The 17,371-nt window shown below is 38.7% G+C and overlaps 1 protein-coding gene across 9 annotated transcripts in view; it reads left to right on the plus strand.

Annotated features, from left to right (window-relative positions):
• Window positions 1-17,371, plus strand: part of ptprfb (protein tyrosine phosphatase receptor type Fb) — a 196,713-nt gene that overhangs the window by 140,811 nt on the left and 38,531 nt on the right. For 5 of the 9 annotated variants that reach the window (XM_084121072.1, XM_084121073.1, XM_084121079.1 and 2 more), the window contains 6 exons: window positions 336-529; window positions 7,583-7,609; window positions 12,539-12,656; window positions 13,709-14,287; window positions 15,539-15,636; window positions 16,168-16,424. In XM_084121072.1, the coding sequence (XP_083977198.1) occupies window positions 336-529; window positions 7,583-7,609; window positions 12,539-12,656; window positions 13,709-14,287; window positions 15,539-15,636; window positions 16,168-16,424 (1,273 nt within the window). The remainder of the gene's footprint in view (window positions 1-335; window positions 530-7,582; window positions 7,610-12,538; window positions 12,657-13,708; window positions 14,288-15,538; window positions 15,637-16,167; window positions 16,425-17,371) is intronic. The other 4 variants (XM_084121077.1, XM_084121075.1, XM_084121078.1 and 1 more) reach the window with 1 other exon arrangement.

Consider the following 17,371-nt stretch of genomic DNA (forward strand, 5'->3'; position numbering starts at 1 on the left):
TCAGCTGAGCAGCATTTCAGCACATCCTCATCAGATAATTAATTGTCCTTCATCACCTCCTGCTAATCTTTTAGCAGTTCTTATTTTAATCAGATTTTTTACACTTTCTTCTGGATCCTTGAATTGTTGAGAATAATCTTCTCAATGAAGCCACATTAGCTTTTTTACCGATATGATAAATGTTCCTTGACTGACAAATATTTTAATACCTCTCCTTACCTAAACCATGTTCAAATATTCAAATATTCTCCTTACCCAAACTGCAACTCATTAGCACTAGAGTGTTTCAGCTCAAACACAATCCTAAAAGTTTAAATGTAACTGTCCCCCTTTAGTGCCAGGAGCCCCACCACGGAAAGTCGAAGTGGAGGCTGTGAACTCCACAGCTATTCGTGTGACATGGAAGCCACCACTCTCTGGGAAGCAGCACGGCCAGATCCGGGGATACCAGGTCATATACTCCCGCCTGGAGAACGGAGAGCCACGCGGACAGCCTTTTATAATGGACGTCGCTCTGCCAGAAGCACAGGTACTACCTGTTAATTACTTATTGTCATAATTCACTGTTTGTACTGTGAGCTGGATGCCATTGTTAGGGCTAGGTTGGGATCTGCTCCAAACCTTAGTGATCCTAACCTAAATCGGAACTCTTAAGTGACTTATTTGAAAAGCTTTACTTGGAGACTCAGCTAAACCTCACAATTGATTAGAATTGAGTTTGGTGTTAGCATGCTGCTAAGCTATTGATCTGACACAGTAAGCATGCACATTTTTTTTATTATTAAAATATTGTTTATTATGACCTTTCTTTCAGTTAATGTCTATCATTTGAAAAAGATGATTTATAAAAAAAAAAAAAAAAACCGCAATGTTAGTTTTAGTTTTAGTATTTTAAGTACTTTAGTAGTTAGTTTAAATACTAAGTAGTTGTTTTTTTAGTACAATTCTTTTTATATTTTATTTTATTTCAGTTACCGAAAATGATTTTTTTAGTAGATTTTGTTGTTTTTTGGCTACATAATTGTCGTTTTGAACAGCCTCTGGGTTGGTTAGTGTGTCTTAAATGCCCTTAAAAAAATGCTGTCTAGGTAGGCAACTCAGTAGGGTTTGGAACAGAATCTTTGTCTTCAGTGTCTTCAGGATACATGTCTACACATCTAATTCCACATGAAAACTTTTTTGAGCCTTGAGTGTTATGTAAATTGATGTTAAATATTTCACTCTATTGGTGGCCTTTCAAGAATTCAGCTTTAATACATATGCACTGCCTTGTTACTCTGTATTTTTGTTGTTGTTTCACTCATGGTGCATTAATATAAGGAGATTTAAAACTGCCTGAAGAAACGTGGGTGCACTGAGATGGAAGAAAGATAGTAATCCTTAGGAGGGATTTAGAAATCCACGAATATCTTTAAGTAGACACTTTTTCGAGGATATAGAGATTCAGTCTGGGGGCATTTAAATGCTTCTGCTCTTGAATTGTTAGCTGAGAATTAACTTGCGTAGTCGTGTGTTTTTCTGCACTTTCCCTGCCCCCCCAAACAAGAGATTCTCATTTACCTGTGTGTAAGCATTCCCCCTTACCGAGCTAGTGGGATAAAGACTGTAACAAAAGATGTCTATGGACCACTGTGGGCTTTAATGGTTTTTAGTAAATGGGGAGGTGACAGAGGTTTTTCTGGTGCATTGAAAAGATTATTTCTCATTTGCATAAGTACATACCCAAGTGAAGAAGTACATGAGAAACGCCAATGTATCACCTCGCACATTAGCGCTCAATCCACCTCCTAGAACTGGCAAGTTTTCTGTGCTGCCGTTAATTAATTCCAGCCTATAGTATTAGGGATGCACAATATATTGGTACTATATTGGTTATTGCCTAATATTGTTATATATATTATTATTATTAATTGTGCATGCTAATATCTGCTATATTTTGTATAAAAAAAAATGTATTATCATTTTATTTTCATTATTTATAATTATCTTTGTTGTCATGTAACACTTGAAAATCTTTAAAAACACTAATTTAATTGAGAAATGTTATATGCATTTTATATTTTACACTGATTTAATTGGGAAAAAAAGTCATCATTAAAATTGAATAACACTTCAGCAAATCTCACAATGATTATTCATTTTCACATTGTACATTATAATGTTGTCGTGCCTAAATTCACTTCTCAGTATTTAAAACTGATTTAAAACTTTATTATTATTCATTTAGACAAAGTAGCACAGAATTTTAATATCTGCCATTTTTCAGTTATAGACCATAATATCCTAATATCCCAGAATTGTAATATCAGTGCATTTTTAAACGATAGGCTATATTCTATAAAATCCCTCGCTCAGAGCTTGTAGTTGTCTTTGTGACCTTCGCCTCTCTGGTTTATGGTGCTGTTGTTGTTTTGTCTGTTCAGAGTCTCTAGTCCATAACACCTCAACAAGTCATAACTTGTAAACTTTGTTTAATGGCACAAGGTCAGCTGTTCTAAATATTTTTGACAGCTTACAAGACACGTTTGTTGTGAATGTTTTCTATTTTTTGTAAAATCTAGTTTCTATCAGTGACAAAAAACAACAGACAGGTTTTGTTTACAGTGTCTGTCAGATGAACTGCTGTTGACCTCTTTGCTCTCACAACACAAAGACACCTGCGCTTGCCTCTCCCTCTTTGGCAAACAATCCACCATAACATCTGAAGCATTGAGTCATTTACTGCGAACTGTGATGGTTTGTCCCAGGACGTGACTCGTTCGCCTTCATTTTTACAGAAAGAAAAAAGCATTAAAACATTTGCAACACTTGCCGAGACTCATTTGTAAATATCAGATTTCTCAGACACAAAGATCCATACAAGCCTGTTTACTTTTCACCTTGTGTCTCTTTTTTCTCAGACATTGAAGATGTATCATACAACTCCGGTTACGTTTATGTCTACATCTTTCTTCATTCTTTGACTCTTACTCAGCAAAAAATAGCATGTGTTATTGCTTTTCTCTCTGGGATGTAACTGGCCAAGGAGAACGAGTGAAGAAGGGAGAAAACATGTCGGAGAAGTGATGAAAATCCATTGTGTATTGTGTAACACTAATGGTGTGGCAGGGTGGTTGCCGAGTTGTTTTGATAAATGGCTTGTAGTGCGTTTTTGTCTTGACAAAAAGAGCCGGATTTCTCAAGACATCCATTTTTGTTCTTCTGGGAGTTGCCAATTTTGAATATGTGCTGTTTCTCTACCACCTTCAGAGACTCTCTGACTCTAAGAGCATGGGCTTCTGCATGGATGGGCTCCTAAAACATCTCAGAGGAGAGCAAGAACATGTGTAATGTTTTTCATTTGCTCTTAGTGTGCATTACTGAACCAATCCAAACCATAATGGCCGAGCCACCAATTAACAATAACACTTGTGACTTACAAAATGACTAGCTACCTACACAACACCCACTCTCATTTGGTATGTCGTAACATTGTAGTTGCAGATTTTTTTAATTGAATGATTTTATCTAACACATCAATATGAAACGAAATATACGTATTTTACTTTATAATGTGATATATTTATGGAACTGGACTGAAGCATAACTGCAATTTTTGAGGAGACTTTTCCAGTATCCCCACAGTTACACTTTTCTTTTTTTTAATCATCCTTATTTGTAATTTTAGCCATTATTTATAATGCATAAATTATAGCCATTAACTATAACTTATAAAGTCATAATGAAACGAAAGTTCTTTCAATATTACAGCAGAGTAAAAAGGATTATCGAAAAAGAAAAAGGATCTGAATGCGAGCTTCCAGTCAAGAAACGGGCACGGTTTAAGCAGACTAAATGATTGGGGAAGTCTGTCATACGTCACCAGAGAGTCTCGTTTCATAAAGTTCAAGTTGTGACATTTTTATGAAAAATTACAATGCTGAAAAAAGACATGTATACTTGGATGAATTGTTTTCAGTAATATGCATTTAGAAAACACATAGTAAATTTCCATTTCATACTGACTTTAACAATTGGTAAGGTTTTATAAAGGCTGTATTACCTACACAATTAGCCTAAAAATGCTTTAGTAGCTTTTTGGCTGTTGGTTAGCATTTACAAATACCCCACCTAAGTTATTACATTTTGATTAAAGGTTATGCTCTGATGGACTGTGCACAAGTAGATGTGAGAGAGAAGCCTCTCTCTCATCTGTCTCCCCGGCCTCAGCTGAAAAGCCGGGAAACCAGTGAGCACTTGTTTGTCCGTGGGTGGGTTAAATGCATTTTCTTTTCAAAGAAGGCCAGACTAGAAACCCACACACTACCCTCAGTCTAAATTTAACTGAGAGATTGAGTTAATTGATCCATTCCAGTGTGCCACGAGAGCCGAGCAAGTGGCCGTTAGAGAGGCCTGTCAACCTTTCCATGAAGAATCTCCGACAAATCTGCACGAGAGCCCCTACAATTACAACTGTCACTCTTCTGCGCTGTATGGTTAGGATCCTGTTGCATCAGTTGTGGATGCTAGATAGAAGCATCTATCTGTTAGATAGAAGGGGGAATTAGGAAATGACAGATGTAGCGAGAGATTGGAGCTGTGGGTGGTGCAGCTTTTAGAGAACGAGGACCTGAGCTGGTAGCCAAAATAGAGGGTTTGAGCCCAATAAAGTGGGATTTATAAACTACCACCATCTTGTCATTGGGTCTTGGGTGTCCCAAGACAAGGGTGACCTGCTCCTTGGGGGCCAACGTCCTGCAGAGTTTAGCTCCAACTTGCCCGGAAGTTTCTAGTATTCCTGAAGACCTTAATTAGTTGGTTCAGGTGTTTTTAATTGGGGTTGTGGGTTGGTAGGAGGTGGTGCAATTGTCATGTGAGTTTCACTGACATTGGTAGTTGCCACATCCCATCACTGTACATTTGCATAAAGTACATTTGCATAAACCGCTGTGTTGCCAACGGTTGTCGCTTATATCATCTCAAATCAACTCACTTTGAAAGTGAATGACTTCCGATCACTTTGTACCTGCAAATTGCTGTCACGTGAAATACTCTATAAGACTCTGCGAGCATCTGCTTTATGAGTAAAGTGAATGTTAGATTCATACAGCACCAATTCTGAAAAAAATCACTCTTTCCTCATTGGCCAGATGAAGGAGAGAGAGGAGAGCCCTTTATTTCCCATGATTATTATCAGCACCATCTTCGCCTTTCATCTCAACAGGCTCTATCTGACAAACGCAGACATCCATTACTATTTTAATATCCCGTCTGAAAATTGCCGTATTTGGCTCCAGCTGAAGATTCCTATCAGTTCTGACCTGTTTTTTCTGCTCTCTGAAGCATTTTAATAAACTAGGCTAATTTATTCATCTAGCATTCAAAGAGAATGATTCAGAGGAGATAATTTTGGGAAAGCAAAGGCCTGTACGCTTAACAGAGGCTAAAGTGCCACATGGAAAACAACCACCCATTAAGAAAGCAGATAAGCGGAAAAAATGTCTCATTAACTTGAGCTTAAAGAGGTTTGTTTGTGTTTGTTTAAGCGTACGTTTCTTGTGTCGGTGCTGAGGTGAAATGTTGTTGTTTGAATGTAGAGCAGACCGAAGCAACTGTGGTGGCTTTTCCGTCCTCTTTTAGATGCTGTTGTGTATGTGCTAAGTGCACGTTGGTACTGTATCTACGCTGCGGCACTGTGCACGATTAATTGGACAGTTTAAATCAGCGGTTTAGAAGGACTCCATTGAGGCCGAAGTGAATGCAGTGAAACGTCGATGACTAAATGATTGAAGTACAACTCTTATGTGCAGATCTGAAGGGTTAGAAGCGCTCTCCGGACCATTATATCTGATCAATGTTTCAGCCTCCACACTTTCTACTGAACTTATCAGCATGACTTCAGCTCCTCGCTGAGAAAGGTAATGACGGGCGGTCAAGGCCTCCAGGCAGTCGTGCCCTGGGTAAAGTCATTGTTACTGAACTTTTAGGAAGGCATGCCCTGGGCAAAGCCAGTGGATTCTCGTGTGCTGTCAGGTGCTTTTAAAATCGTCCATGAGACTCCCACCTCTGAGCAGCCGGCGGGCTAACAAGACGCCACATATGCCAGACGCTACCCTATAGGATCGGCCGTGTGAGGTCTGTGTGTGGGAAGCGGTGTGTTAGGGAGACAGACTGAAATATTGGCCTCCATCTAGTGTGCTAATGGTACTGTTATGCAATATATACACAGATCTAGATCAGCTCCATCATGAGAAGCAATTGTACGATATGGATGAATGTTTGCAGACTGATCTAATGTAGAAAATTACAGTGTGGGGGTCTGCACACTGATACTGTGACGTGCTTCACTGCACTTTGCAGATTCTCGGCTAGAAAGGAGCAATTTCTTTTTTCTTCCCGAAGAGGAATATCAACTCCGGTTGAGTTGGCTTCATGCTGGCTTCTCGGTCCAGAGAAGATTTGATGCATGTGTGTGCGCCTTTTGTTGAGGGTTCAGTTAGAGAAAAGCAACGGTTGTGGGTGCTCGCTGTCAGTAAAGTTTGATGTCACCTAGCTCAGCTGGCAGTGTGATGGAGGTAATGGGATTTCATGCTGAACACCACCAGAAGACTCGCACCAAGAAATAGGCTTTTAATCTGTATGGGATTCACTTACAGTCAAAGATAAAAAGTTCTTTAAAATAAAAACTTTTTAGAAATGTTCATTTTCTTGTCTCTCTTGGGGAAAATGTAAGGAATTTACTCTAATCAATATTCATCCGAATACATCAATGCTGTGGTACCGGTATCTGCCAGCAGGGGCCAAAACGTGTGTAAATGTAAAATGTGGCTTTTTTTGTGCAACACAAATGTGTCGGTGAGATAAAATTAGTGATGAACATACAAATTTTGACAGAAACCGATAAGATGAAGATTACTTTCAAGTTATGACCGATAACTGGCAGATTTAAAAAGTGTATTCGTTTTTCCAAATAAAATAAAAAAAACATAAAATGTAAAAATTTCAGCTGCACAATTAAATATATAAAATCAACTGATACTGATAAATTAAATCATCTCATCCGATAACTAATATGGTACCAATATTTTGTGCATCCTTAGATAAAATTAACACTATTGCTTAAATTATATGTTACATGTAACAAGGCAGTGTATCTGTGATAAATGTTTTGGATTGTACAGTATTTCTGTATGTCATTTGGATTTCAGTTTTCAGGTTTATAATGAATGCAGCACAGGTAAGTGTCTCTGAATTGCAATATTTGCAACCATGCTGAGACTAAAACGTTCTTGCACCAGGTGTAAGTGGTGCAACAGTTGTGATTTCTTTCTCCCACAGAGCGACGGAAATGAAGCATCTTGCCTTTGTTAGCAGTATACCCACTGCTCCTTTTACCTGACATTATGCAGCACTGTGTCAAATGTGAAATATTGTCATCTCTCCTCCTCCACCCTTCTCCTCTATCTCTGTAGCATGTCACTGTTAACGCTATGTGTTCATCTGTAGATGAGAGAAAAAAAAGGTAGCGATGCTTTTTTTTCTCCCCAGTAGTGCCATCTCTGATTCATTTTTCCCCTCTCATCTGTCCTGTGTTTTCCATCAGTGGAAAATTGAAGAGTCCACGGAATATGTGAGTAACTCAAGTGTGAGCGGGTGGTTTGTGGCATTGGGCCTGCGGGGATGTTCTGCGTTTGTGTGTTCATCTTTCGCTTTTTCCTCTGTCGCTTGGCTTTTCTTCATTTAAAACTAACATTTCTCCTTGTAAGGAGGGATTAACAGTTTGATTGAACTCCTTCTGTGTGCTTGATATGAATTTGGACCAATCAGATTGTAGAAAATGGGGGAAATGGGGGGATATACACCATTTAGCATCTTTTGAGCACTGTTGCAAACATATTTCTAACTCACAGAACTCATTTCTAACACACACACACAGAAAAGACCAGAATAAATTGCAGCATTTTCAGCATTGTACTGCAGGTCTCCCACTAATGCACTGTATTTACTAATGGTAATGATGCCGCATGCTCTAAAGGTCTGGCCCTTGAGAGCACATTTCACTGACAGTGTAATGACTGCGCTAATGACTTCTAGCATAGCAAGTAAACGTTATTCACTCACACGCACACACACAATCACACGCGTGCAAATATGGAAGGGACCATCACTATTAGAGCACTAGTTTAACATTTCCTGAATAATAAACACTCACTCGTACTGCGATGACAAAATACTGTACGTGTGCAGACAAAGACACTTGACTAGAGAAGTAGAAGAGACGGTTTATTGAAACTGAGACGTACTGATTTAAGTAGTTGTATGTATGAAAGCTTTGTCTGCTGTTCTTGACTTGTGGTTAATCACAAGAGAATTTTTCTGGCATAAAAAAACAAAAAAACATCTAATTTTAGTAATTTGTCTAAATGTCGGCTCTTTATTATCGGCTGGTGGGGAGGGGGGGTAGGCGCTGAATGAGGTTACCTGCTTTCAGCAGAGGGACTGGTTCAGGGTTATGTGTGCTGTGAGTGTTGAAAACCAGTGAAGCCTGGCTGGAGAGGGAAAGCTGTAGATAACAGTCAGCTTTCAACACTACAGCTCTTTGTGAATGTAGGTGTGTGTTGTCCGTGAACATGCCTTTGTGTGTGTGTGTGTGTGTGTTTCGTTGTTCCAGAGTTTCCTCAAAAGATTCTTATAGTTGCGTGACAGCCCACTACAGTTCAGGGCCTGGCTTGCGTTATGCTGGTAAATCCTCTTACTGCCTAGATTTGGAGCATTAAAAAAGAGCCGAAGAATTGGGCGCACTTCAGTTACCAGTGTCGTTTTCCTCCCAGTGAAGCCTGACCCCATTTCTCAGTCCGCCCATCTCTGTGCCAGCAGACTGGCTGCCGTCTCTCTGGAGCCCTGCTGTTAGCGACCGCACCTGCTCCGCTGCCACTGCGTGCTGCCACCTGCCTGGAAAACATTCAGCAGGAGCCAATCGCTTGCTCCCGCCAAATTGCTTTCCTTTCCCTCTCCCATGATTCAGGGCTGTCTGGCAGCCTGTCAGCGAACTGGATTTCTGGAATCTGGGATTCATACGTTAATACAAGGATTCACACCTGACCTGGTGACCTCGAGCAGTCACAGTTTTTATGTGTGTGTATTTTGGTTGGCCACCAAATTTTTGGTATCTCCAATGTTGGCTGTGGTTATGCGCTAACATGCCCTTGAAAAATTGACCATGGTAAAAAAAGAATATGTTTTAAAGTTTTTTAAAATTAATCATTTATTCTTAATAACACCAACATGTGAGATCAAGTAAACGCCACAAATCAATCGTCACGCATAGATTTTGTTCTGCTTTTAAACACCATTCGCAAACTTGAGACTTAGGGCCCTATCATACACCCGGCACAATGCAGCGCCAGGCATGACGTGAGTGTTTTTTGCTAGTTTCAGCCTGATGCAGTTATCATTGTGTGTTCTGGCACATTGTTGGCGCGTTGCTATTTTGAGGCAACTGAAATAGACTGCACCATTGACCAACTGAAACCTGGTCTGAAGTCAATGGCGCAGTGTTCTTTTTTTTTTTGTTATTTAAAGAGCGCGTTAGTAATGTGCGCCTATTGGCGGGTCCACAACGCGCGTACACTCTGCTTATTAAACACACATGCATGTGCAGCAGCACACAAAACTCCCAAATAATAAAAATAAAAGGATTACAATGTAAAAGAGTATTATTGTGTAGATAAAGATATGGTGGAATCCGGCTTGTCCTGTTGATGGTCTACTCACGTGGTTTAACCTTGCGCACGAGAAGATCCGTTTGCGCTCTGGAGACGCGTTCGGTCTTTCCACTGTCAAATTCCGTCATGTAAATAGCTAATCCGCCATGGCCCGAGTGCAACTGGCATTTTAAGGGAATGGGAGATGAGAGACTGATTGGTTTATTGCACGTAAATCCCAAAACACACCCATTACTCATTAAGAGAATAGGGACAATGCGCTGACCATTTTTCCCGTCATTAAGCTATCAAAAGTGGATTCGGACACACCCTAACTGCACTTGCGCCCTGCGCCTTTGGACATGAGCTTAGATCGTTAAAATAGGGCCCTTAATGTCACACCCATATCTAAAAAAAAACTAAAAAAACACCCAACATCTGTTTTAAGAAACCGCTCATAAATCTTCATTTAAGCCATTTTTAGATCCTCTCTTTTCATCAAAGGTGAGAAACTCTATTAATTTCTTTCACCTCAGGATCTATTCAGAGGTACCACCAACACATAATGGAACCGTGCTGCTCTTCTCAAAGATGACATTGATTATTGCTTGACAGCACAGAGACTCGCTGGTGTCAGCGTGTGACATCTGTGCACCTCTGTGTTATTTATTCTAGCAATCAGCCATTTTGAAGGTTGGCGTCAGCTGCCAGCTCACTAATGTAGTGTGACTGTGTGCTCAACGTATAGAGAAGAAACACACCTATTAAGATGGCTTTCCATTAATCGCGATATGATTGGAAATGATTGGTTTGTGCGATTAATCCCACCTCTTTTTGTGAAAAAGACAATGAAAAAAAACAGCTCAGCATCAGTTTACAAATAAAATATATTGTTTAAATTGTTACTGCCTTCAGTTATTATTTTGGAATAACTGTAAAATGCTTAAATAAACTAACTTGATGAAACTTATATTTGGTTTTAATAAATAACAACATTAATTACATAGTCAATGTAAAAATACAAAAGAGAATTGTGTTTGGTTTCTCTTGTTTCCCTTTCTTTTCTTTTTTTTGATGTAGTTGAACCAGAAAAATGAGAGAGCATTAAGTGTAACTGGGACATGAATTTACATTTGATTTATTAACACACACAAAAAGAAGTAAAAAAAAACTGTGAGGACTTTGCCTCCTCATTTCAGAACACCACTGCATGCCAATGTTTCCTTCTTAGTTAAACTTCTGTTCTCTGTGAGTGCGAGCTGTTCCCTTTGCTCGAAAAATTGATAAAAGAGCACTATTTATGAAGGAGAAAATGAGAGGCGAAAATGCAATTGCTTCGCCTATAAAAAGTAATTTTGTGTGATTAAAGTAATGAATAAACGCTCAAACTTAAAAAGGTCATTTAAATTTATCCAGTCATTTACATTTTATCCCGTGTTCCCCTTCTTTAGGGCTTCTGTGGGGAGAGGAAACCAAACCAATCCTCCGTTTAAAAAAAGAAAATTGTGAAACAGTGGGCACTTATTGGTATAAGTATTAATATAATTAAAATCTTAATTAAAGAAGAAACTCAGCCAAGTCTTGCTAAAAATGCTAATGAGAAGCTTTTAAATGCCGTTTGTAATATAGGAGTCTGGTATTTGTGTGTGTGTGGTGGATGAACATATGCTGTGTCATGACCTTGGTTTATTTCCACGTGTGTATTTAAGTGTGGTTGAACCTGTACTCCGTGTGCGAGTTTGGTTTCTTTCTGTGTGTGTGTGTGTGTGTGTGTGTGTGTGTGTGTGTGTGAGGATTTTCAGCACATCATTTAAGTACACTAAGAAGAGATTACCTGAGTTACTGTAGGCTTTACAGACATTATTCCTCATTAAATGTTTCTTCAGTAAAATTAGTTTTCTATTCATATAGCTAATTCATGTTGAAAGGAGGAAGCACAGTTTAGGAGTTTCAAGGGGCCGTTTTCAGTTAAAATCTTTTAACTTTTTAAAATTGTTTTGGGGACCTGAAAATGCAAACTTTTGAAAACCAGTTCAAGTATTTGAAAACAGTTATTGTCGCCGTGTAAATTACAAAAAAACGTGCATTTGTGTAAACGGTGACATCATGCGCATTACGTGTTCAGTCTACAGGCGCGTAGTGTTTCTTTACAGTTACATCGCCAAATACTGGCCTGGCAGCAGAATACAGCGTTTTTAACAGCGAGTGAAAATATTGTGTTTTAACCCTAATCAAGACTTTGTGTGTGTGTGCGACGCGTGTGCATGTGTTCTTACAGTTGCTTGCGTGTGCTGTGTTTGACGTTCTCTGTTTCTTCCTTTGGTTTGTGAGTTTGTTCAAGTGCTCACACAGGTTGATGCCAACCAGATGTGTCAGTGTTCCAGTTGTGTACACCAGCTAGGCTAATTTGTGAACTAATTTGACTTTTTAGGAGGATCCTTGAAACCCTATTTTAAAAAATAGGGTGGGGAAATCATTCAAATATCTGCCAAATTGCAGACAGTTGAAAAAAAAATGATTTGCTAAGTGTCCTCGTAAAAACTTTTTGTCACTGGTGTAAAGCAAGAAGACTGACACCCATGGTTGAGTTGCTTTGGTTCTTCTCTTTGTGGCTTGGAAGAGCTTCTCATAGAAAAAGCTTTTCAAAGCCTTTTGGAGTTATTGTTTTTATGTGCAATATGAAATTAAAGATGTGTCCAATGGTTTTAAAAGGGAGGTTGTAAATGGTTAAGCATCGGGTGTGTGTGGTTTATTGGAGGGTTTATGATCAGTGTCTGCCAGTGGGGATGGCATGAGGGCGTCTCTAGATAAAGCTGTCTTTGCATCTTAGGCATCATGCTGTTTCCGTTTAACAGGAGGCTGTGATCACTGGACTTCAATCCGAGACCTCTTACTCTGTTACCGTGGCAGCGTACACAACCAAGGGTGATGGGGCGCGCAGTAAAGCCAAAGTCATCACCACCACCGGAGCAGGTAGAAACTCACACTCAAAATTCACCCTGATTACTTTCCTAATGCATGCTTCTGGTCTTATTCTGCATGATTCATTGGTGCACATTGTTCCAAGAAAAAGAAAGAAAAAAAATCTAAATATAATAGCTTATTTTCTTCTCCACGGATGTCACCAGCTGCTATATTCCACTGAATGTCCTCTTATATTTCGGAGTAAATCGCATTACAGGTTTCATATTGACTTTAAATCCTGAATGTGTCTGTGGAGGTTTTCAGTGACTATTCATTGTAGAATGTAGAATTTAATCAAAAGCAGCTTTTGCAAGACATTTCTTAAGGATTTAAATAGATGGAAAAAGCTATTATTATTAAATATTACAAATATTATAGAATTGTGGTGAATATGAAAAGGCATTTACAACTCATTTTAGTTGTATAAATTTGGGGTTGATAAGAATTTTGAAAGATGTCTCTTCTGCTCACCAAGGCTGCAAAAATACAGTAAAAACAGTAATATTGTGAAATAGTATTACAATTTAAAATAACTGTTTTGTATTGTAATATATTTTAAAATGCTATTTATTCCTGAGATGACAAAGCTGCATTTTCAGCATCATTACTCCAGTCTTCACATGATCCTTCAGAAATCATTGATGATTTTCTGCTCAAGAAACATTTATTATTATTATGGATGTTGAAAACAGTTGTGCTGCCTAATATTTTAGTGGATAACCGTGATAGAGAATTCTTTGATTTTCTTTATTTTTATTTGAAATAAAAATCTTTAGTAACATTATAAATGTCTTTAGTGTCGTTTTTGATCAATTTAATGCATCTTTCCTGTATAAAATTAATTGATTTAAAATAAAAAATCTTACTGACCTCAAACATTTAGTATATTTATATTTTATTTAATTTAAGACTACTTGCTAAATACAAGTCGTCTGTTATGCCAGAATAAGAGGAGTGTTTTAGACATTTAAAAAGTTCAGAAGGATATTATCTAAAAATGTCCCTGCACAATAACCCTCTCTTCAAGCGTGCTTAACATATTCTCTCTCTACCCCCCTCAGTGCCTGGTAAACCCACCATGATCATCAGCACCACCGTCGGCAACACAGCTCTCATCCAGTGGCAGCCTCCCAAGGACATGGTGGGCGAGCTGATCGGCTACCGACTGCGGTACAAGCATCTGGAGGAAGAGAACTATGAAGTCCGTGAGTTCGCACGCACCGACGACCACCACACCGCCACAGACCTGCACAAGGGCGCCACCTACAGCTTCCACCTGAGCGCCAGGAACCGGGCAGGAGCCGGAGAGGAGTACGTAAAAGAGATCAGCACTCCGGAGGATGTGCCCAGCGGGTTTCCCCAAAACCTGCGCGTCGTGGGCTTGACCACCTCCACCACCCGCCTGTCCTGGGAACCGCCCGTCCTGTCTGAGCGCAACGGCCGGATCACTCAATATTTAGTGGTGTACCGCGACATCAACAGCAAACAGAACAGCACCAACCGTACCACCGAAACCCAGATGACCATCCAGGGGCTTCGGCCAGACACCACCTATGATATTCGTGTGCAAGCCTTCACCAGCAAGGGAGGGGGTCCCATAAGCCCCAGTATCCAGAGCAGGACCATGTCTACATCACCTGGTTGGTGTAAACTCCATGACTTACGTTAAATCGCTTAAACAGATACAGAAATCTTTTTATCCCTCTGTGTAATTTATCACTGTGTCAGGCCTCAAATAATTACAATGCACCGTAACATAATTATAATGCACCCTATACAGTATATTTAATGACACAGGTGCACATGATACCACACGCACCTATTCATGTTCCAAGAAAGATTGTGTCCATAAAACAGCACATGACCATGTTCGTTTCTGTCTTAACACATTAGAACTCGAGACGAAATCTTTGTCCACTGGTCGCAGAGAAATCAGCAGATAACCAACAAATTATTTTTGCCGCAATAACACACGCTTGAAACAACTCAGCCATTTTGTCATGCTAAGACCATGATAAATGTGCAGTGTTATGAAAAAATGATATTATCTTCACATTGGGTGGTCGGTTTTAAGGCGAGTGGAGAAATCCTCCCTTTGTATTTTACTTTCTGCGAAATGAAAGCTGTCTTATGTTTAGCAGAATCATTGTTGTTATTGTTATTGAATAATTACATTAACTATGTAATTATTGCTAAAATTATTAAAAATAGTTTTCGGTATTGGAAGTATAAAGCTTAAATAAAATTAAATATAAATATTAGATGAAAAATATATTTAAAAACAAAAATAAGAATTTGAAATAAGATAGAAATGTCGCTGCAAGTTGAAATTGAAAAATGACTAAAACTGAGATAAACTTTGTTAAAGCTCTATGGAAATATAAATAAAAAAACTAATAAAATTTACAACTGCACATAAAATTATTAAAACTTGACCTAAAACTTAAAAGAAAACTTACAATATAAAAACAAAAGCCAATTCAAAATATTAATAAATACTATAATAGTCTTTAAATAACACTGAGCAGAATAGCATCTCAGTTATTAGTTATGAGTTTTAAGTTTCCTGTAGCTGGGGAAAGTATAGCTAGAGTCACAAATTCTTTGTATTGTTCTCAACAAATATGCTGATTTTATAGTTTACAGAAAAGCTTTTACTGGAAATATTCAGACAGGGGCTTTATTTGTTTATTTATTAAAAAATGTATTCACAATACTGTAAGTACTTTTACTGCAGTGTCAGTAATTTCACACAACAAGAGATTACTAAACAGTCCTCTTTAGCCCATTTCAGAAGCTCTGTTTTGTTTTAAATGTTACCTTATACATAATGCATTGCAAACCCTGAGCTTTGAATAATGTTTACAAAATCCCTGTTTTCTCCCCAATAGCATTTGCCACAAGTTTTGGTGTCAAAGCTGTGATGAAAACCTCTGTCCTTCTCACCTGGGAAGTACCAGAAAATTATAAATCGCAAGTGCCTTTTAAGGTAAGACCCCATTGATGTGCATAAACAAAAGTTCCTCATATTAAAATATATAATTCACAAGTATTTATATGTATGCCTGTTTTTATAGTCTAGCACTTGGGAGTCTACTGTATAATGGTCTAATTCTTGTACAGAACGGTTACTCTGCAACAGATGTAAATGTAATTTTACCTATTAGATTTAAGTGCTCATTCTGTAAATTCACATGTGGTTTTGTAAAATTGCAAGTCACGCTGTTGGTCAGTAAGCTGAAATGCTGTGGAAAGTCTGTCAGAACGGTCTCTGGCCTACAGTGGACTTGACAGTTGTCTGTGTGGCGTCTCTGCATGCCAGCCACTGGTATAAAACCATAACAGTAATATCCTGATGGGCCAAGCCCAGAAAACAGCACACTGTTTCCAACGCTAGAAGTGACTGCATGGGGATAAAGTCTGTTTATGCAATCAAGTTCTTTGTTTAAATGAAACTGAATGAAAAATTAGATTTAGTGAGCCGTGCAGCTGAGTGAAATTGAACCTCTCCCTCCTGTAGATCCTCTATAACCAGCAGAGTGTGGAAGTCCAAGGCAACCTCAAGAGGAAGCTGATCACGCGACTGCAGCCAGACACGGATTACTCCTTTGTGCTGATGAGCAGAGGGAACAGTGCTGGTGGTCTGCAGCAACAGGTTTCCATTCGAACTGCACCCGACCTGTTCAAAAGTAAACCTGTCCTGTACACAGCAGAACAGACCAATAATGGAAAACTCAGCATCAACCTGCCCAAAGTGCCCACCTCAGCCCCTGTCAGGTTAGTACTTTAGTAATCTGACAAACAAAATGGGATGTCCTTTTAGTGGTGGAGAAAATAAGATGAAAAAATATGAATGATTTGAACAAAAAAATGTATAAATAAATTTGATATATAGATTCATTTGTTCTATCAGCCGAACTCAATCAAAGTTAAATTAAATAATATCCTGGCTCCATCCTCTGCTCTTCCACATTCGTCAATTCTTCTTAGGTTCATAACAAAGCTGGGAAGAGCCAGGATATTATTTAATATAACTCTGATTTTGTTTGGCTGATAGAAGAAAGTCATATACGCCTAGAGTAAATTATGGGATAATTTTCATTTTTTAGGTGAACTATCCCTTTAAAAGCATGCATATATATATAAATAAAACGTCATACGTATAAGTGGGCAATTGAGGTCAAACATGTGATGTCTTGATTTACTGATGTGTAAAACAAATACATAGCTTACAGAATGTTTTGAATACTGTATATATATAAAGAATTTTCAAATCAGTTTTTTAAAAGTTGATTTTATATAATACTCATCTTATTGCTGTGCATGTAAATGTACTCCTTCCCCTCTTATTTAAATCTCATCAGTACGGATATGCCTCCAGCCTCATTCAGGTCAATGACGCCATGCTTTCCGTTCTGCAGTGTAGCTCACACACCATTACCATGCAATTATTCCCTCCCCAACTGAACGCTCAGACTGAATCTCCCCAGCTCAGCAAACAGCCTTCCTGCCAACGCTGCAGATTCCAGCTGCTTTTCAACCCAAAGCAACGTCATCCTACTGTATTCAGCTGTACATTTGACCTTCTCCTGAAAAGAGACGGCTTTTTTTTATTCAAACTACCAGAAGGTCCTTGTCAGACTCAAGTGACATTGGCATGTTTCCACTTCATTCTCCTCTGAGCTGTGTGCTGAAGGATAAGTCATGATGGAACGCGCAGAAAT

The sequence above is a fragment of the Abramis brama genome (assembly GCF_963993115.1).
Source record: "Abramis brama genome assembly, chromosome: 7".
In the NCBI taxonomy this organism is placed as follows: domain Eukaryota; kingdom Metazoa; phylum Chordata; class Actinopteri; order Cypriniformes; family Leuciscidae; genus Abramis; species Abramis brama.